This window comes from Megascapheus bottae, chromosome 12 (genome assembly GCF_031878675.1).
Source record: "Megascapheus bottae isolate mThoBot1 chromosome 12, mThoBot2.hap1, whole genome shotgun sequence".
Taxonomy (NCBI): domain Eukaryota; kingdom Metazoa; phylum Chordata; class Mammalia; order Rodentia; family Geomyidae; genus Megascapheus; species Megascapheus bottae.
The window spans coordinates 5,746,596-5,768,157 of record NC_143520.1 but is presented as its reverse complement, the minus strand read 5'-3'; the positions used below and the strand labels follow the sequence as shown (position 1 = coordinate 5,768,157).

General features: G+C 36.1%; 1 protein-coding gene across 5 annotated transcripts in view; it reads right to left on the bottom strand.

The window, feature by feature from the left end:
- The window catches only part of Ttn (titin), a 279,501-nt gene that overhangs the window by 139,988 nt on the left and 117,951 nt on the right, over nt 1-21,562 (bottom strand). For 2 of the 5 annotated variants that reach the window (XM_090342543.1, XM_090342544.1), the window contains 35 exons: nt 21,306-21,389; nt 21,009-21,089; nt 20,784-20,861; nt 20,537-20,626; nt 20,204-20,305; nt 19,303-19,419; nt 18,073-18,153; nt 17,809-17,886; nt 17,487-17,570; nt 17,249-17,329; nt 16,883-16,963; nt 16,608-16,691; nt 15,807-15,887; nt 15,292-15,510; nt 14,320-14,397; nt 14,054-14,128; nt 13,757-13,849; nt 12,933-13,010; nt 12,613-12,737; nt 12,471-12,510; nt 12,154-12,234; nt 11,901-11,978; nt 11,069-11,152; nt 8,983-9,066; nt 8,422-8,505; nt 7,958-8,209; nt 6,570-6,644; nt 5,748-5,819; nt 4,825-4,920; nt 4,174-4,251; nt 2,366-2,434; nt 2,046-2,114; nt 1,595-1,891; nt 847-927; nt 34-111 (listed from right to left, as the gene is read on the bottom strand). The exons of the other annotated variants lie outside the window; for them this stretch is intronic. In XM_090342543.1, coding sequence (XP_090198669.1) covers nt 34-111; nt 847-927; nt 1,595-1,891; nt 2,046-2,114; nt 2,366-2,434; nt 4,174-4,251; nt 4,825-4,920; nt 5,748-5,819; nt 6,570-6,644; nt 7,958-8,209; nt 8,422-8,505; nt 8,983-9,066; nt 11,069-11,152; nt 11,901-11,978; nt 12,154-12,234; nt 12,471-12,510; nt 12,613-12,737; nt 12,933-13,010; nt 13,757-13,849; nt 14,054-14,128; nt 14,320-14,397; nt 15,292-15,510; nt 15,807-15,887; nt 16,608-16,691; nt 16,883-16,963; nt 17,249-17,329; nt 17,487-17,570; nt 17,809-17,886; nt 18,073-18,153; nt 19,303-19,419; nt 20,204-20,305; nt 20,537-20,626; nt 20,784-20,861; nt 21,009-21,089; nt 21,306-21,389 — 3,408 coding nt within the window. The remainder of the gene's footprint in view (nt 1-33; nt 112-846; nt 928-1,594; nt 1,892-2,045; nt 2,115-2,365; nt 2,435-4,173; nt 4,252-4,824; nt 4,921-5,747; nt 5,820-6,569; nt 6,645-7,957; nt 8,210-8,421; nt 8,506-8,982; nt 9,067-11,068; nt 11,153-11,900; nt 11,979-12,153; nt 12,235-12,470; nt 12,511-12,612; nt 12,738-12,932; nt 13,011-13,756; nt 13,850-14,053; nt 14,129-14,319; nt 14,398-15,291; nt 15,511-15,806; nt 15,888-16,607; nt 16,692-16,882; nt 16,964-17,248; nt 17,330-17,486; nt 17,571-17,808; nt 17,887-18,072; nt 18,154-19,302; nt 19,420-20,203; nt 20,306-20,536; nt 20,627-20,783; nt 20,862-21,008; nt 21,090-21,305; nt 21,390-21,562) is intronic. 5 annotated transcript variants of the gene reach the window in all.

Here is a 21,562-nt window from a genome sequence, read left to right as displayed (position 1 = left end):
TAGTATTAGCAGTGAAACAGCAAAGGCAGATACCTTTAGCTGGTGGAACTTTGGGTTTTTCAGGAACATGTATTTTTTCTTCTTCCACAGTTTTCTTTGCCACTTCTGGTACTTTAAAGATAACAGTAATGATTCCTTTTACACAAAATGCTCACAAAGATTTTTGAACATAAGACATATATAAGGTAGGTAGAACAAGGCCTCAATATAAAAGATGTACTTTACTTCATTATATGGGACAATATTTGATATTAGTTGAATTTAGAGAACAAATGTGACAACAAAAATCCAGGGGAATTCTCATGTTAGATTGTAGGAACTAGACATGAAAAAGTTAATTCTAGTGGGAATTGTGCTTTAATTGACAGAATCAAAAGGTACTTCATGGATAACTTCCTTCTATACATTAATGACTTGGAATTCATTAGTTTTTGAAGTCATAAGTTTGTATTATTTTAAGAGGTTTAAACAATTTCTCAACAAGTTAACAAAAGTGAATAAGGCAGGAATAGTAACCATATATTTATAATAAATTCATGTTAAATGGGTTAATACAATTAGTAATCAATAGGAAAATAAGAATTTATCAATAAAAACATGAATAAGCATATAATCAAACAGAACCAAAGAAGCCTAGTTCTATGGTTAATAAAAACATTTGGTTTAGATGTTTTAAATTTGAAAACACTGACTACATTTTTCTTGGTAGACTTTCCTTTAGAACTTAGGAACCTTGAAGATATTAGTTTGTTTCAGAGTTCCCAAAACAGAAAAAAAAAATCAAGCAGGGTGCAAACTTGTAAAGCAACCAAGGTGCAACTGTATATCAAATGAGGTAAGTAATACCTTTAGCTGGTGGCTCTTTTCGAGGGACAACTTTAAAGGCTGGCTTTTTTGGAGGGATGATTTTCTCAGGTATCTCAGGTCCTTCGAAGATATTAGTGTTCAGATTTTGATCGAGAATGAACTCAAAGTAGGATAAAACACTACCACTAAAGTTAGTACCAAGAGGGCCACAACATGACTTTTTTCTTACTTTTACATTTATGCTATGATTACTTTCAAGAAAGATTTGATTGTGTTACCTATGTTGTCTGTGTACTGTATACACATAATTTTTCTATTACACATGTATTAATTCATGCAAGGTCTGGATTGGCGTTGTTGAGAACTTATTTATGCTATGGTTTGTCCTCAGAATTCAGTAGAATGCAGGTGCCATAACCTGTCCTTCATTTATTTCCTTCTTTACAAAAGACATCATAACATGTCAAAATCTTTTGATACTGACTAGTTTGTACATAGTCAACTAAAATATTAACAGAGCCATGATTACTTTGCCCAGATATGTACATTTCTCAGGGATATGAGTTTCTTTTACTCAATAAATGGCACTGGTTCATAACTTCTCTAACTGTAACAATCATTTGACACTCTTGATTACAGTTTAAAAAGAACCCAGAAATCCATATAGCGATCTATGTTAGTAAATATCAAATATTACCATGTTGCCAATCAAACATGCAAAATATTTTCAACAGAAAGTCAATTAGAGCAAGATGTTGCAGTTTGTATATCTGCAAAATTCCTATACCTTTAGGTAGAGCTTTAGGTTTTTTATATACTTCCACTTCTTCAGCTTCTAAAAATTCGATGACCCTATGGACCTCTTCAACTCTCTGTTCTTCTTGAAACTGGCGTTCTTCTATTTTGATGAATTCCTCTACATCATGGAACTCTTCTTCTTCGAAATATTCTTTAACCTCATGGAACTCTTCTTCTTCCACATATTCTTCCACTTGTGCTTCCACTAATTCTAATTCTATTCGTTCTTCTACTACTTCCTCTTGTGTGTAAGAAACTGATATTTTTTCTTCAGCAAAGGTTCTCCCTGAAAGAGTGTATCTACTTTAAGAGACTATTTTTTTTAAAACATAGGAGATGCAAAGGTACACACTGAAAATGTCAGAAAAACAACAGCAACAACAACAACAAAAGATTTGCATACAACAACACAAGAGCATCAAAGACCTTTTCCAAAATACCTTTAACAGAAGGAACGGCTTCCTTTTTAGGCACAACGAGCTTCTTTTCTGGGATTTTCTTTTCTGGGACTTTCTTTTCTGGAATCTTCTTTAATAAGATTTTTTCTGGGGCTTCAGGCTCTTTAAAGATATGTTGTTAACATTGAAGACTCTCAAGAGTAAGTTTTCATGCACAACAGATATCAAAAAACAGTCAGGACCAGTGATATGTATTTTTACATATGCATACACAGATACATGTATGTGTGTATCTACGCATGCATATACATAATACATATATTAATGAAGAGATTGTTTGGGATTAAAAGAAAAAGATGTACCTTTGGCTGGTGGCGCCTCTTTTTTCTTGATAGGAACAGGTACTTTTTCCTCAGGAATTTTCTTTGGTACTTTAAAGATATTAGGCACTTTTATTAGCTGACAATGCTCAATAACACACACAAATACAAAACATTAGGAACAATGATAACATTATAATTATCAGAGAGTCAAAGTTACTTTGTTTGATTGGATACCTATTTTTGAGATAAGCATAATATGTTCCTAAATTTCATATTTGTACTAACAGTAATACCCCAGAAGTGAAGATACATTCATGAGGAACATGTTTTTGTTGTTGTTTATTTAGTTTTTATGTCAGTGATTGGTTTAAGTCTGGGCCTTGCACTCTCACTTTGATTTTTTGCACAATGCTGATTGCTCTGAAACTTGAGTCACATTTCTTTCTATCTTTTTGGTTAGCTAATTGGAGATAGTGATTCACATACTTCAATGCCTGGACTGAGTTGATCCTCAGAGCTGTCTCTGGAGTAGCTGGGATCAGAGGCATAAGCCACCAGAATCACTGAATCTCTCTCTCTCTCTCTCTCTCTCTCTCTCTCTCTCTCTCTCTCTCTCTCTCTCTCTCTCTCTCTCTCTCTCTCTCTCTCTCTCTCTCGTCTTTCTCTTTCTTCCTCTCTCTCTCCTTCCCTCCCTGACTTCCTTGCCCTCTCTCTCGGTCTCTCTCTCTCTTCTCTTCTCTCATTCTCTTTCTCTGTCTCTCTTTAATAGTAAAGATTTTAAATATTGGGCCAACTTCTATTATTTTAATGTAAAGAGTTTTTTGTTGTTGTTCTAGTCCTGGGGCTTAAACTCATGGCCTGGATGCTGACCCTGAGCACTTTTGCTCAAGGCAGTTCAAGTTCTGGTTTTTTGTTGGTTAGTTGGGAGATAAGAGTCACTGTCTTTCCTGCCCATGTTGGCTTTGGAATGCAATTATCAGATCTCAGTGTCTTGAGTAGCTAAAATTACTGGCTGAGCCTGTAGTGCCTGGCGAGGAAGAGTGTTTCAGGGGAGGTACTGTCTAGAGTACTCATTCTAACATAGGCCCTATGTACTGCTGGGCACTATCTTATTTGTTGAGAGTTGGTGGAATATAGGCAGTATATTCTGTTAGCTGAATATATTATTGGAAGAATTAATTAAATTAGGAGGCAGTGAGGAGTTTCATAATAACCATGAATTCTTAGTATAAATAATACAAAAGAGGAATAGAGATATTTAAAATTGTTATTATTCAAGCACTAGAAGAGATCTTTCTATAACCACAGATATAGTGAAATTTTTAATAATGTATGACAAAATGCTAACAAAATCTGAGAGCAGAATGTCAGAAAAATGGATTAATTTTTATGCATAAAAATACAAAGAAGTGGGCCTGGAGTTTGGCCTAGTGGTAGAGTGCTTGCCTTGTATGCACAAAGACAAGGTTCAATTCCTCGGTACTACAAACATAGAAACAGCTGGAAATGGTGATGTGGCTCAAGTGGTAGAACTCTAGCCTTGAGAAAGTTCAAGGACAGTGCTCAGGCCCTGAGTTCAAGCTCCAGGACTGGCAAAAAATAATACAAAGAGGTATACTGTCATACGAAAGACTTTAGCTGTTTAAAATAAGAAGTTTCTAGAATAATTTACCTACAGGCATCCACTCACATTCCAGAAAAGTCTAGAGAAGTATAAGGAATTTTATTTTTAGTGGTAAATAGTTCAATGTGTAAATTACTATAAGGAAAAAGTAAAACAAGATACATTTATTCTCTAGAATGAAAATGAATGCACATTTCATGACACCATTTAGGATTTGCGATACCTTTAGCTGGTGGTGCCTCCACTTTTTTAGGAACAGGAGTAGGTACTTCAGGAACTGGTTTCTTAACAACTTCAGGCACTTAAAAATATTTTATGGGCATAATTTTTACAAGTTTGCAATGACAAAACAACACTCACATATCAAATACATAAACCAACATAAAATATTTATCTATTTAAAAAAGAGATTAGCAACTAAATGGTAGTAACATTGATGAGGCAGTGACTCTGGAGGCCTGAAGGATCTTACGTATTAATCCTATAAGCAAACACTGAATTAATCATGCAATAGAGTGTCATAATCTTCTGGAAAAACAGGTAAGAATTATACTCAAATGTGAACAGTTTTACTACACAAATAGACTCTTCCCTCACATTATTACTGAAGACGAAACTAAGAATTACAACTTGAGAAGAAAGCAATTGAGGGCCAACAAGAGTAAAATCATCTTTTAGCCTTAGTTGTATTATACATGAACAGTTGGAGAGTAGAAACAGACATATAGCTTCAGGCACCAAGAATTACTATTCTTCTAATGTCACTGATGTGACGTAACAAAAGAATACTGGTGAATATTAGATTTGGACAAATTTAGAAAAAGATTTAGAACACCAAGTATTTTAAGTGTCCAACTCATAAAAAGGGCTGTACCTCTAGGTGGCGTCACCTCTTCCACCTCCTCTGTGCTGGGTGGCTCCTCAGGGATCTCTTCTGGAACAGGCTCTTCTTCAGGTTCCTCAAACACTTCTAAAAGATAATTTTGTATATCATTTAAAAATTCTCTTCAATACTGAGTTAAGATGATAGCTTTTATACATGTTCATAAAACTCAGCAATCTTTAAAAGAAAACCTACTGATATTCAAAATACATTAGTTTCTTTCCAGCATTTGGATTTATATAGAACCTCTGAGAAGTTAGTTGACATTATTGCATTTTAAAATAGAGGTAGACTTGTTTTGATCTGATATTTCTCTCAGGAAAGCTCATTCCATCATTGTCAATCAAGTTCTTGGGTGAAAAATTTCTCATGATGAAGTTTTCCTTCAAAACTTCCCATTGATTCACCCTTTGTCCTTTGTCTCATCATCTTGTTTTCCCTTTCCCTAATTCAAATATATATATATATATATATATGCACACACACATGTAACCATGATATTCACAAGACAGTATGCTGGAAATAAACTTTACTTGGGAGGGGGGAGGGGATTCTTTACAACTTGGGAGGGGGTTGGAGGAGAAAACATGGGAAGGGGTAGCAATTTTCAAGAAGTAATGCATTTGCTAACTCACAAATATAACTGTAACCCCTCTATATGTCACCCAGAAAATAAAATTAAAGTAAAACTTTCCACTGAAATCAAACATAGAAGAAACAAAAAGTCAAAATATCCAAGAGGGAGATTCAAATGTATTAGTTTGCCAGTCTCTACTAGGAAACACATATGTATACTTTGTTTTAGAGTTCGATTCTGTTTGTTTTCTAGGATGAAATATGCACCCCTCATTTAAACACTAGACAACAATAACAATGACGCTGTGAACAGGCTATTTTCTTAGGAAGTCATCTACCTTCAGGTGGTGAAACTTCTTCCTTAGGGAGGATGATTCGTCTTTCTTCTGCTTTTTTAGGTACCTCAGGAACTTAAAAGATATTGATTGTTTTAGACACATAAAATGCAAGAGCTAAAGAAGAACATATAAAGATCAAGCTTCCCATTTCTTAACACAACGCACATGCATGAGATAAAACATTGACATTTCACAGAATTAGTAAGAGAAGAATAAAGATGCTTGTGGTTTAAGAGCCAATTAAAGAGAAACTCTAAGTTTTTCTGTATAACTTCTTCTTCTTCTTTATTTTTTCTTTTTTTTTTTTTAAAGAAGAATACAGGTACTTCAGGGATTGGTCTCCTTGTTACATGTGGCTCTTTAAAGTTATATAACTTTAGTCGTTTTGCTTTTGAGAAACAAAATATATAGAAATACAATATAAAATATGCTAACAACATGGAAAATGGACATGACAGTAACACGGGTAGACACAAATCACAAGTGAAGAATGTCAATGACCACAGACTTCAACAATTTATGTTGAATGACCTTATGTGGAGGAGACCACAGGTCAGTTTGGTGCACGAGACATCATGTACCTTTGGCAGGTGGAGCTGCTGCTTTCTTAAGACTTGGAGGAGGCACTTTCTTTTCTGGTTCCCCTTTCTTAGGTATCTCAGGCACTTTAAAGATAATGTATAATTTCAGTTTCACGAACACACAGACAATAGGTACGTAGCAATAGTATAAGCTATCTTAATAAGGGTCAAACAGGATATTTTAACTTTTGGGGTAAAGTGGAGAAATGGAGTATGTGATGTGGGGGAGAAGTAGCAGTACCTGTGGCAGGAGGAACCTCCTCCTTCTTAGTAACAACTACTTTCTTCTCGGGCACTTTCTTCTTGATCTCAGGCACTTGAAAAGACATCATTTTATGATAAGAACTTATTCTTGGATAAGAAAACAATAAGAATAATACATGTAGAAAGACAGTCCCTTCGGATAGGGGAGTAATGCAAATTAGGGACCTAGGTAGTGTGATATGGTTGTAGACCAGGGATCTCAGAACAGTTGCTAATCTCTCCCTGTTTAGCCTGCATTAACCTCTTATTATCATCTAGAGAACACTTCAGAATTCCTGAAACCCAATCAAGGACCAGACTTTTCATTTCACTGATCATATGACTACATAGCCTGGTGGACAAGTGATCCTTATTTCCCTTAGTGGTTCTATGACCTTATACAGAAAAGATTTTTGTACTTTCAGACATAAATATTCATTATGGACTGCACTATGCCCTAATTGAACATACTTCATCTTGATTTTATTTGACCAATGATAGAGTGCTTTTGTATCTTACTTATTTTTTCTTATAACAATATCAGGGCTCACTAGAACTCACTAGTTTCCCTATTTTATGAGAGAGGAAATTGGGCTCCTACTTATACACATCTATCAAAAACTTAAAAGACTAACTCATCATTTTCATAAATATATTAATCATTAATTTTTTAAAGATTGGTGTTATATAAGTAAGATTAAAAAAATCAGTGGAGGGTCAAATTTGAGAACATTTATTCATATTTTTCAGGTACTTTTTCCCTCTATATAATTTAGCGTTAAAGACTAACTACTTGAGTAATTTTCCTATTTAACAAAATTGTAGTAAGTCAATTATAATGTTTGTAATAGTTTTGGAAAAAAACTTCACCTTGTCTTTTGAGTATATAAATGTATATGTACATATACCTTCTTGAAATGTATTATTGTTTGAAACTCAGTTGCATCACACTTTGTCTCGTAAAGCTGTCGGTAGGAAATGTGTAGTCATTGGGGGAGATGTACCTTTGGGAGGTGGTGGAGGTTCCACTTTTTTAGGGGCAGGAACAGGAACTTTCTTCTCAGGTATAGTTTTCTTTGGTACTTAAGGCACATAAAAACATCTCATTTTAAGATATTAAAACATTAAAACATATGTACATATATAAAACAGAACACATGGAAATAAGATCATCAGTGACTATGCCTCTCCCAACACAAAACTTGAAGACATTCAGATAGTAATAATGGACAAATACACAAAGCAGGACAGGTCTAACATGTTTTCTAAGACTTAGATGGTTAGACAAGATGGTAAAATATTCTAAACAAGATTAGAGATGAACAGAAAGATACAATGGTGGAACTGCACACAGAAAAGCCGCTATTCTAAGAAGAACTGGTATACCTGGTGCAGGGACTGGCACCTTAGGCTCAATTTGTGGAAGAATTTCAGGCACCACTTCTTCTTCTGGCACAAACTCTTCTTCCTCCTCAGATGGTACTTCTTCCTCCCCAGCCGGAATTTCTTCTTCTTCAGGCAGAGCTTCCTCTTCCTCAGGGAGAAACCCTTCTTCAGGAGCAGTTTCCTCTTCAAACGCGATTTCCTCTTCTGGTGGTAGAGCTACAGGAACCGGGACTGCTTCCCGTTTCTTTGGCACTTTAAAGATAGTTAACTTTATCACACAAGCATCACATGTACATAAAATATTCAGACAAGGAAAAACACAGTGAAAGCACGCACTTTGTGATCATAAGGTATTAGTTATGATAAACATACATGTCATGAAGCGTTACTAAGTATGGTGAGTGCGGCTGTAGAGCACCTGGTCATTGTTCCTTGTGCCCTGGTTCTGTTAGAGATGAATGTACCTTTGGGTGGTGGAGCTTCCATCTTTTTCAGGACAGGAGTTGGTTTCTTTTCTTCTGGAATAAGCTTCTTAGGCACCTCTGGCACTTTAAAGATATTTGTTTTTAAGAATATGTTCTTGGACCGGGAGTTTGGCCTAGTGGTTAAAGTGCTTGCCTAGCATGCATGAAGACCCAGGTTCGATTCCTCAGTACCACATACATAGGAAAAAAAGCCGGAAGTGGTGATGAGGCTCAAGTGGTAGAGCTCTAGCCTTGAGAAAGTCCAAGGACAGTGCTCAGGCCCTGAGCTCAAGCCCAGGACTGGCCAAAAGAAAAACAAAAAGCCAAACCACAAAGAATCTGAAGAAAAGAGTGAAAAAGTGGAGCAGTGGAGCTCACTAGACATAAATAAAAAAAAAAGAATGTGTTCTCTTACATTGTCTTACAGCCATAGATATGTAAAAGAATTATAAAACACCTGATATTTTAATTAGACCTTTCAAAAATGGAATATGGTGAGGCCATCTGTATAATAATATCCACAAAGCTGAGGTACTTTGATACAATGAGAAAATTATATACCTTTTGCAGGTGGAGCCTCAACTTTCTTAGGGGCAGGAACTGGAACCTTCTTCTCAGGCACAGGCTTCTTTGGGACTTCTGGTACTTTAAAGAAATGATGGAGAGAAACATTTTATACAATGTAATGATAGATACTGAGTTCAAGTATAGTTCCAAAAAATTAACATAAGGCAAGAGCATGATAAGAAGCATTTTTCCCCCCAGAATCCATCCCCATTATTATTTCCAGTTGTTCACAGTGAGGGAATACATTCTCAAGGATTTCTCTCTGGTGCCCAATCTACCAGCAAAAAACTGAATACGTGATTCTAATGTTAGGATGCCAACCATGAACATTAACACTAAGGAAGAGTACAAAGGCCATGAGTTCAAGCCCCAGTACCAGAACAAAAACAGAGGAAAGCTTATGAAGGTGTATGTAAATACTTGACTCTTGAAGAAAGCAGTGAGAGATGCTTGGTGTATCCTTGTTGTGCTATGTCTAGTCTATGCTGACATGCCACTGATAATATGAGATACGAAGCATTATTTTGTCAAGTTTTGAGGCATAAACTCAGGGCCTGAGCACTGTCCTTGGACTTTCTCAAGGATAGAGCTCTATCACTTGAGCCACAGCACCACTTCCAGCTTTTTCTATGTACATGGTACTGAGGAATGGAACCCTGGGTTTTCGTGCACGCTAGGCAGGCACTCTGCCACTAGGCCAGACTCCCAGCCAAGAAGCATTTTCATTTATTTATTTATTAATATATTTTTATTGTAATTAGTAAAAGGGTTACATGATATTTGCCAGATAGAAGGTGCATTAATTCGCATACATTGATACCCTTTCACAGGTCTTGGTACCCATTACCCTTCCCCCACCCCAGCCCCCCCCCTCCCCCTGTCTTGGTTTTCCCCCTTCCCTATCAAATTTCAAATAACCAAATACAAATAAATTCAATATATCAGATAACAAAGTGAGATACTGTAACAATATGAGATACCCAAGGGACAGCAAAGGAGATGAGAGATAACATAGTACATTAAGGACAACAATCATTCATTATATGGCTTTTGTTTCTATATCCTGGAGGTCCTTTCAATTAGGTTCATACTATATGGCCTTATGTATTAAGGTTTTGCTCTGTTGCAGATCTCTGCTAGTAGAGCCCAAGGTTTCTACGGATTATGATGAATGAGGGAAACCATTAAGCCTAAGTTCCCTTGAGTCTGGCTTACTTCACTTAATATGATTTTTTCTAAGTCTTTCCATTTCCTAACAAATGGGGCGATGTCATTCTTTCTGACAGCAGCATAGAATTCCATTGTGTACAAATACCACAACTTGCTGATCCACTCATCAACTGAGGGACATCTAGGTTGGTTCCATATCTTTGCTATGGTGAATAATGCTGCAATGAACACTGTTGTGCTAGTGGATTTAGTATGCCCTAGTTTCTGGATGGTTGGGTAAATGCCAAGTAGTGGAATTGCTGGGTCATAAGGGAGTTCTATGTTTAGCCTTTTGAGGCACTGCCACACTGCTTTCCATAGTGGTTGAACGAGTTTGCACTCCCACCAACAGTGTAGTAGTGATCCCTCCTGGCCACATCCCCTCCAGCATCTGTTATTATTCATTTTCCTGATCCTGACCATTCTAACTGGAGTGAGGTGGAATCTTAGAGTTGTTTTGATTTGCATTTCCAAGAAGCATTTTTAAAAATAAGAATCTTAAGTCGAGTGCGGTTGCTCACACCTGTAATCCTAGCTACTCAGGAGGCTGAGATCTGAGGATCAAGGTTCAAAGCCAGCCCGTGTACAAAAGGACGTGAGACTCTTATCTCCATTTAACCTCTAAAAAATGGATAATGGGGCTTGGATCAAGGGTAGGGTGGTAGCCTTGAGCTGAAGAGCTCAGCAACAGAACCCAGGCTGAGTTCAAGCCCCATGACTTATTAAAAACAAAAACTAAGAATCTTTGTTTTTCATAAAGAGATCATGTTTAAGAGTTGTATCCTTAAAGCATATAGCACTGAGCCAATTATTCTTTTTTTAAAAACTCTTATGAAAATAAAAATTTCTGCAACATTGCAAGTTCATGTACCTTTGGCTGGTGGAGCTTCCACCTTTTTCGGAACAGGCACTGGTACTTTCTCCTCTGGTACTGGTTTCTTGGGTACTTCAGGAACTTTAAAGACACCAGATATGGGTAATGTCATGTTTTTTTGTTTGTTTGTTTTGTTTTGTTTTAGCAGCAGCAAAAAATTGAACAATTTAAGGCCTTAGTTGAAGTATCACACATACTGTAACAATTTCATGTTAAGACAGAAACTAATAGCCACAAAACAAAGGGCAAGACATGCACAAAAGTTAAATGAAAAACACACCAAATTAAAGGTGAACTGATGGTAAAGACAACACACAAAATTTCTGGTAAATGATGGCTTTGGCTTATTTTGACATTGTTCAACTTATGTTAAAGATTTTCCAGTGAATAGCCAGGAGTGGTGGCTCATGCCTGTAATCCTAGCTTCTCAGGAGGCTGAGATCTGATGATCAAGGTTCAAAATCAGCCTGGGCCCAAAAGGACCTGAGACTCTTATCTCCAACCTCTAGGAAATGGGAAGTGGGGCTTGGCTCAAGGGTAGGGTGGTAGTTTTGATCTGAAGAGCACCCAGGCTTAGTTCAAGTTCCATGATCCACAAAAAAAAGTAAAATAAAAAAATAAAAAAGAAATTCCAGTGACGAGCAGGAGGCAACAATTAAACAGACAACATATTGAGCGATGAATATATGATAGCCTACTTCTGTGACCAGTTGAGTGGCCTGGTTATGGCATTATTATTGTCACAAAGAAAGGACTGGGACGGCTCACCAGGTTATCTTATGTGGATAAATTACTCAGTTATTCCACTGACGGATTGTAAAGGATGTACCTTTAGCTGGTGGAGCCTTCTCTTTCTTAGGAATAGGCACAGGAACTTTCTCCTCTGGCTTCTTAGGAATCGCAGGTGCTTCAAAGATATTATTTATTGTTAAGTTATAGTTATGAGTCACATACATCCACATAAAGCACATTCAGTGTTTTCACCAATCACAATACATACAAGGTTTTGTAATCAGAAGAGAGTTAATTATTTAAGGGCAGATTAAGTCTCCTATCGACCCAGCATGTGAGTGCTGGTATACCTTTTGTTGGTGGGGCTTCTTTCTTTTGGGGAACAGGAATGGGTTTCTTTTCTGGAACAGTCTTCTTGGGTACTTCAGGCACTTTAAAGATATTAGGAAATGTTCAAGACATTGTTGAAAAGATATGTGAAGCGTTCGCTAAAAATATCACATTTTAGCATCTAAAAAATATCTGCTTCTTTAAGAAGCAGTACTGGTCACTAGTTCCAGTACTCCCAATACAGTCCCCACCCCACCCCATACCAGCACTGAACCAAGTCAGACACTCAAACCCAACGGATGCTACTGCACTGCACGTTGCAAGAGGCATCGTGTACCTTTGGCTGGTATCACTGGTACTACTTTCTCGGTTACGATCTCCTCCTCTTCATGGATGTATTCTTCCTTTTCTTCTTCCTGGATGTACTCTTCTTCATGGACATATTCTTCTTCTTCATGAAGGTATTCTTCCTTATGGACATATTCTTCCTCCTCTTCATGAACATATTCCTCTTCTTCTTGTACAAAATATTCCTCCACATGGGTTTCAACCTCTTCCTCAAAGGCAACCTCTTCTGGCTCTTGTGTTTTAGGTATTTCTGGCACTTTAAAGATATTATCTTTAAGTTGGACATTTGCCAGTTAATCAACAGAAGTAAGACATTTTAAGAACAGAGGTCCATTTCTAACAAAAGATTAGGTTTTGCCTTTTCCACAAAAGAACTGCACATATTGAACTGAACATAAATTCAACAGTAAAGAAGACGAAACAAGTAATCAAAACATGTAATATTAAGTACCTCTAACAGGAGCTGCTACTTCCTTTTTAGGAACGGGAACTTTTACTTCTGGGACAACTTTCTTAGGCTTCAGAGGCACTTGAAATATTAAATACAAGGACATTTTGGTCAGAAGCTGGCTATCTAGTTAATGCTAGCTTGGTTTATATTTTAGCTTGATACATTATCTGTTGAATGTAAAAGGTACATTGTTCATCTATAAGAAACCATATTTTCTGTGACAATAATTCTGAAAATCATAGAAATGATCATCTACAGAAGTATTCAAGTCGGTATGTCTTATCTCAGAGCCCAAATAGGAGATGATGTTTGTGTCCCAGTGCCTCTGCTTATAAGAATATCTTTTAAAGAAAAGTTAAATTTTACTTCTGGATAAATAGAGTTCCCAAAATTGCAAATAAGTGATTCATTTTAGTTCAAAGCAAGAAAAAGTGAACATTTGACTTAGCTTTCTTAACATGATTTTAAAATGAATAGCAATCACTTTTGGTGAACATTATTAAAATACTACATCAATTTAATATATCAGGAATATGCCAAATGGTTTCTGAAGTCCTAGCAGTCTGTTTTATATATCTATTGTGTCACAATGTGTCATATGCATAGTTATTGACTCTGTATAAGATAGTATAGCTATATTTCAAAGTCATTTTTTCTTTTTAAACATAATATCTTCTTATCTTATATTTATGTATTTTGACATTAATGACCCTCCAAACAACTGACTTGAAAGATGAAGAAACAACAAAGTAAAGCCTAACACAAAAACATTAATTTCAATAGACATTGCAAAAGACCACAATCTAAGAAGGAAATGATTATACCTTTAGCAGCTGGTTCGATCACCTGCTCTTTTTCACGTTTGGTAATTGAAATATGTATTTTTTCTTCAACAACTCTCTTTGGTTCTTCAGGCACTTGAAAGACATTAATTATTAAAGAGCATGAAAACCAACCCCTTGATCACTATGGAACAAGCATTCATGAAAAATCAACGTGTAAGAGTCAGGACCACAACAATGTATTCATTTAATACAGAAAACAGCAGACAAGATAGTAAGACACAATTATAGAACAGAAGTAATGAGGTTGCTTGGGGTAGGTTTTATTCTGCAATATACCTTTGGGTGGTGGTGGTTTGAGTTTCTTAGGAATGAGGACAGGTGCTTTTTCTTCAGGGACAGCTTTCTTCACCACTTGAAAATATTAAATTAAGAGATTAAAAAGGCAGATATCTCAAGCATTAGTAAGAAAAAAGCTAAGAGATACATAATGCAGAGTATTTCCAAACACACATGATTTTACACATGGTCCCTCAACATATATTCATAATGGACAGATGTGCAACAAACGAAAGATCTCAGAAGTGATGTTTTTCTCACTCTACCTTTTGCTGGTGGCACCTTTGGTTTTGTGGGAACAGGTTCTTCTTGGACAGCCTTTACTGGAATAGGCTTCTCAGGTTCTTTAGAAGTACATACAAGTTATTTAATGTTAGACTTTAGCGCACAAATAAAAATACGTCAAACACCCATCTATAATCTGTAGGTATAAAAATTAGATATCCAAGTGGAATAGGTCTGATACAGCTAAATGAATTTGTTTTAAGCTTTCTTCCTTGCTAGTGACTTCAATTAGGTAATTGTAATGCTTTCTTACAAATTCTCATCTCACTTTAGAAAGACAAAGTCATGACTAAAATTCCTTAATATATAATACTAGTTTTGTTTTTGCACTGTTTCTGAGCCTTGAACTTAGGGTTTGGGCACTGTCCTTGAGCTTTCCATGGCTGCTTAAGCTAGAGACCCACTTTTGTTTTCTTGGTGATTAATTGCAGGCAAGAGTTTCATAGACTATTCTACTCAGGATGGCTTGGAACTGCAATCCTCAAGTCTCAAACTCCCGAGTAGCTAGCATTACAGGCATGAGCCACAACACTGGCACCCCTCAATAGAATGCTCGTTTTTAATGACATCTGAAAGACAGAAGAAGATTCTAGGCTATGAAACATTAAAAACTGAGCAAGTGAAACAATATCGCTTTTCACCTTAAATTTCAATAGGAATTTATTCTTTGAGTAAAACTAGTTTTTTGGTATCAAAATTCTACATATACAAATCTGATAGTCATTAGGCAAAATGCATCCCTTGATCTGCCATCAGTTTGGAAGCCCTCATTGTCAATGAGAGCGTTAAAAATAACCTTAAGATTTATGGAGATTTGTTTTCTTCCAGAAGACATCCAAAATTTCTTTATTTTTTTAAAATGAGACCAAATCTAATTGGGCCTCCTTTTTTTTTTCTTAAATTGTATTCTCATTGAATTTGTGCTTATTTAATGTGGAATTCTGCACCCATACCTGTGATGTATTCTTGACGCTCTGTCTGTTCTTCATAATGCTCATATTCGCGTTCTTCATATTCTTCATATTGGTCATATTCTTCTGTTGGTTCATACTCTTCATATTCTTTATACTCTTCATAATCTTCATATTCTTCATAGTCTTCTTCCCGCTGTTCTGAAACAATTTCTTCTTCTTGAGTATAAGACCATTTTTTCTCTTCGGTTACAGTTACTTCTAGAAGAGTATTGACAAGAGGCAGCAATTTATTTGAAGCACTTTTAGTGATAGTGACAATGTTTTTTATTTCATTCTGTTGTGATTGTCCTTGCACTGGTTACATGAGACCTGGATTATCTTTTTCCAGTCAAAGAACCATATAATATACATTTACTAGTTGAGATTTCAATGTTCAGGTTTGTGACTTTCATCAAGAATAAGCCAGTGCATATATAGGAGTGTAATTGAGACTGTGCAGGACAAGTAGATTTATAGGTTCATGCTTTATGCCATCTAACCAAATTTTAATATACCTTTTGTGAGTCGGGATTCTCTCTTTGGAACTTCAATAGAAACTTTTTCTTCCTTTATAGCTCTTTTCTTGACTTCAGTCACTTTAAAAGAGTAATAATTAAAAGTGTTAAGAAGAATTTTGAATAAACAAAGGACAAAGATGACTAACAATATTCAATAAGCTTTTTATTTAAATGTCAAGAAAAGTCAATAGACTTGAAAATAAACACGGTCTATTATCACTATAAATAATGCCTCAAAGGTACTGAGTAACGAGAAAGATCAAGTAGTATTTACAGGAAGATCAATAAAGAGACAAACTAAAAGGCACAGACAGTGACTATGAAAGAAGCTCGTATTATGTAAATAGTTTCTTCACCTTCATTCTGAGGTATTTTCAGAAACTGTGTTGGTATAGTGTAGAAAATTCAAGATATAAAATACTTAAGCATTTCATCAAAGACTATCACATAAGGATTTAAGCATATTAGTTTAATGTATAGACAAATAAACATGAGATGACAAATTCATTTTAAAGAAAAGTACACATGCAGAGGAAATTTAGGATTCTTATGAATAAAAGTACTTACTTTCTGGTTCTAAATTGATATAAAAAATTTACTTGTATCACTTACTTACAACGTCCATTTAAACTATTCTCTCAGTTCTACTAGATTAGTTTTAATACCAGATATCTTTTTTTTTCTATTTAGGTGGTACTGAGGAATTGCACCCATGGCTTCATGTATGCTAGTCAAGGACTCTACCACAAAGCCACATTTGCAGCTCATTGGTGTTATTTCTTTCAAGAGTCACTATACCTTTAGCTGGTGGCTCTGCCTCTCTTCTAGGTTTGAGTTTTGGAAACTTTTCTTCTGGCACAACTTTCTTAGGTTCTTCTGGCACTTTAAAGAGAGATTTTGCTTTAAAGAATTGTTCTCCTCATCAAACCACAAATGCAATCATGTGGCAGTGGACATAAAGACTCAACAATATTTTACAAGCAAGACAGTACTACAAAACTCCACAGCATAGCCAGTGTACATGGCAAGAAGAGGACATGGGAAATAGTGTGTATACTGAAAGGTGGATGTACCTTTCCTCCTTGGAGGCTCCACTTTTTTAGTTACAGCAACAACTTTCTCTTCTTGGGTAATTTCCATGTGCCTCTCAGTCACTTAAAAGATAATTTTTTGGATTAGGGAGTGATATCATTTAAAGTGAACTTTAAAAATATACCCTAGCCAGAAAGTACCATGATTTCAGAACACGAGAATTTACAAGGCCCACACATCTAAAACGTCACAAGAAATCCTCTAACCCAAAGACACAGCCATAATACACCACTGTCACTAAGGGACAGAGAACAAAAGCAAAGACAAGACTTTAAGGTGCGTGCGTGTGTGTGTGTGTGTGTGTGTGTGTGTGTGTGTGTGTGTGTATGTGTGTGTATTTTGTTTACCTTTGGCTGGAGGTTCTTCTACCTCAACAGCTTTGGGAGGAACTCTTTTCTCTGGAACTGGCTTCTTTGGTTCTTCAGGCACTTAAAAAAACATCAGGCAATGTGGTCAAACACACAACAAAAGCACTAAACACAGGCACATTTAATTTCTTGCTAATGTTATAAAAATTAGAAGAATATATGACTATAAGATTTTCTTTTTAAGATAAGTATTATTCAGTAATAAAACCCAGGATACCTTTGGCTGGTGGCACCTTTTCCTTTTTAGGAACTGGGGCTGGCGCCTTCTTTTCTGGTACAATTTTCTTAGGTGGTTCAGGAACTTTAGAAAGATTAAGAATATCAGTTTACTTTAAAATAATACATGGCATCATTTTTGGACTTTGAGTTTATGCTTGAAAAGATCACATATGGACATAAAAATTATGACTGTACTACACGAAACATATATTAAAAACATATAGACATCTTTGCTAACAAAGACTTAGACAAACTAGAGGCAATATATTGATTGTACTTGCAATGCAAATAGTATTGCATTGCTTGAAGAAAAATGATACCTTCAGCTGGTGTAGGCTCCTGGATTTTAGCAGGAACTTTTGGTTTGGGTATAAGTTTCTTCTCATGCTTCTCAGGCACTTGAAAAGATTATAGAAAACATTTTTTAAAAGTCCGGATTTCTTCTCAATAAAAAGTTTAAAGAATCTCTTTATTTGCCATTTTACTTATAAATATTTGCAATAAAGGTGGTAAATTCGATACATGAGAACATCAAGAATGAGACAAGCCAGGATAGAAGTTAAACTAATTTAAGAGTTAGATACCTTTGGCTGGTTCAGCTTCTACTCTCTTAGAGATAAAGTGCAGCTTTTCTTCTACAACGTATTCTTCAGGCTCTTCCATCACTTTAAAAATATTAATTTTAAAGCAAATTGTAGAGTTTTCATATTGAATACTGGCTATAACTTATCACTTTAAAGACTCGTTAACACTTGCTGAATTCCTGATTGCTACAATTGAAAAGTCCAAGGTATATTTAACTAGATCATATGCCTCAATAAAGGGAATGATAACTATATATTACTAGTTTATTTAATTAAAATTTAAATTATTATTATAAAGATGATTTACAGTATAATAGTGTGCTCTTAAAATAGTTATGCTTGTATGCACAGAAATAGCAAGACAAAAGCAATCTTGGTGGCTGATTCAATAATAATACAACAATTTGAAGACAAATTGCAACAATCCAGACTGGAAGGTTGTAGAATAGAAACATATTCTTGAAAGTTTAAAACTGAATTGCAGGATATTTGGTTTTAATTTTCTTGGACACTTATGTAGAAGTCAGAAGATTTCTTGTGATTTTTGAGAATTTGCATATAAAATTAATTTTAAAATAGAGAGGTCAAATTAAAAACACCTGTGCTCTTTAGCATGAATGTAAATATAGTGGGTTACCAATATTTTTAGCTTAATAAAGATATAAGAATACCATAGAATGCATGTTTGTCCTATCATCTATCTCCCTAGCTAGGTACTAAGGTTTAAACTCCAGGCCTTATGTTTCCTAAGCAGTTGCTGTTATCACTAATGCATGCCTCTAGCCCTCATTTTGCTGGCTAATTTTCAGATGTGAGTACATCTGCTCCACCTATGTTAGGCTTCTTGGTATCTAGGATCGCAATCATATCACACTGCACCTTGCTTTTTATTAAGTTTTTAGAAGTCTTTTTCTCTGCTTTTCCAAACCTTACATGGCATCCCCATAATTTCAACCTTCTCAGTAGCTGGTAGGAGAGGACTGAGCCAACAGCACCTGGTTAGCTTGCACCTTTACTTAAGCATATAAAACACTGACTTGCAGTTGTAAATTAGAGCTATAGGCTATACTGTTAAAAACTGTGATTGCCCAAGACTTACCCAATGAGCAATTTCATTATCTAGGTGTTATGTACACATAACCTGATAAGCAATCTGTGAAAAATATCTCATCAAGACTCTGGCTTATTTCCTAGAAACTTATTTATATCTAACTTATTTGTGCCATTTACCTTCATATTCTATTATCTCTGCTTGTTCTTCTTCCTCCTCTCTTTCCTCTTCTCTATAAATGGAAATGGATACTCTTTCCTCTTCGTGGGAATAACTCCACTCCTCCTCTGTAGATATGTTAAAGAATAAGTTTGGTCTGGGAATCAGTGACTCACTCCTGTAATCTTAGCTACTCAGAAGGCTGAGATGTGAGGATCAGAGTTCAAAGCCAGTATAGACAGGAGTGTCCATAAGACTCTTATCTTCAATTAACCACCAAAAAAGTGCCTAGGCCCTGAATTCAAGCCCTAAGCCCAGCATACTACACAAAAGATAAGATTGAGCCGAGCACCAATGGCTCATGCCTGTCTGTAATCATAAGTTATTCAGGAGGGTGACGCCTGAGGGTCATGCTTCGAGCCAGCTTGGGCAGCAGAGTGTGAAACTCTTATCTCCAACAAACTACTCAGAAAAAGCCAGAAGTGGAGCTGTGGGCCAAGTGGTAAGCCTTGAGCCAAAGAATCTCAGGAATAGATCACAGGGCCGGAGTTGAAGCCCCAGGACATGCTGATAGGTTGATCTTGGCCTTTTATTGTCTGCAGATGCACTTTATCAGCATATGAAATTGTAGGTCTTCTTTGTCAGAAGAAGAGTACTGATTGAAGATTCGGGTTGTGCAGCCCAAGAGTGAGAAGGATGTTTTCATTATGTCCCGGTGTACCCATTTCCAAAAGAATCCTAGATTTAGCACCCTATTCACTTTCTTTGAATGACTCAAGATCAATGCAGGAACAAGGTCTTCACAGAAGGCTACACAGGTAGACACACTCACCAGGGGAAGTAACAGATAAGGACAAGTGACAAGGAAAACAATTACATCAAAGAAGAGGAGCCATTCCTCCCTCACTTCCAGGTCTGTACCTTCATGCCGCATGACTTCTACCCGCTGAGGAACAGCAACAGATAGCTTTTCTTCAGCAACAAGTCTTTTTTCTTCTACGACAGTTTTCTTAGAAACTTCAGCTTTAAGGAAAGTATTAAAGTTGAAATTTTACAACGAAGAATTTTAGCCAGTCTCTCTCAAATTGGGGACTTTCACCAGTGGAATGGAAAAAGACATAGTCTGTCACATGGATATAGATGCCCACAAAAATATTTTAGAAACAAGACAAAGGGTCAGTGTAAGGAGACACTGGACAAAAAAAGAAAGGATTCATAACTAAATGCTTACTGTCAGGGACAGACAATTCCTACCTCTGGGAGGAGGTGCTTTCTTAGCGACAGGAACTGGCACTGGAGCTTTCTCCTCTGGGACAGGTTTCTTAGGTGGAGCTGGCATTTTAAAAAATAGTATGCACATTCAGAGATTCAACATTTCCTCACTGAAGCCAAGCAAAGAACAAATATACACACACAAGACACTCACGTCACAAGCCTAACATCATCCTTATACAGAGTTATTATAGAAGGATGGCTCTTGGAAAAGACTGCATGACAATACCTTTTGGTGGAGCTTCTTCTTCTCTCTGAGGAATAGGTCTTTTTTCTTCAGGAACTTTCTTCTTTGGTATTTCTGGCACTTAAAGAATAGTGTGTGATTTTAAAATTGTATACCACCCCAATGCAAAACAAATGAAACAAGATGGGCAAGTCTATTAAAGATAACATGCAATTAAAGAGGCCAGAAGGAAAGACACGGTTATTTCATGGAGATGGGATTAGATACCTGCAGGTGGTGGAGATTCCTCTCTTTGAGTAATGATAGTTACTTTTTCTTCTGTGACAACTCTCTTCTGTACTTCGGGAACTTTAAAGACATTTAAAAAAATTAATGAATGGATCCTTTCCAAAGTGTCTAATGCACAGTTACTTTGTAAGAAAATAGACAGGTGGACCAACACTTGGGTTGAGTTCTCTCACACCATAAAACATTCATTTTGAATAAAAACAAACTCAACAGATGAACACAAAATGTTTCTCAAGAGAAAAACATGGGACTTTTTTAACAAGCAGGTCCCCCTACCTTTAGCTGGTGGTGCTTCCTTCTTCTTTGCCACAGGAACAGGAATCTTTTCTTCAGGGACAGGTTTCTTTGCCATCTCTGGGACTTAAAAGTTTTAAAATAAAATGTTAATTCATACATATTTCACTTCAATGATTGGACCCAGGCACATCCACAAATCTTTATGTGTTAGCTTTAATGTTATAGATTACCTACACATTTGCAAAATAATTCAGAACATTTATAATATTATGAAGATCCCAGTAAAATAAATGCCA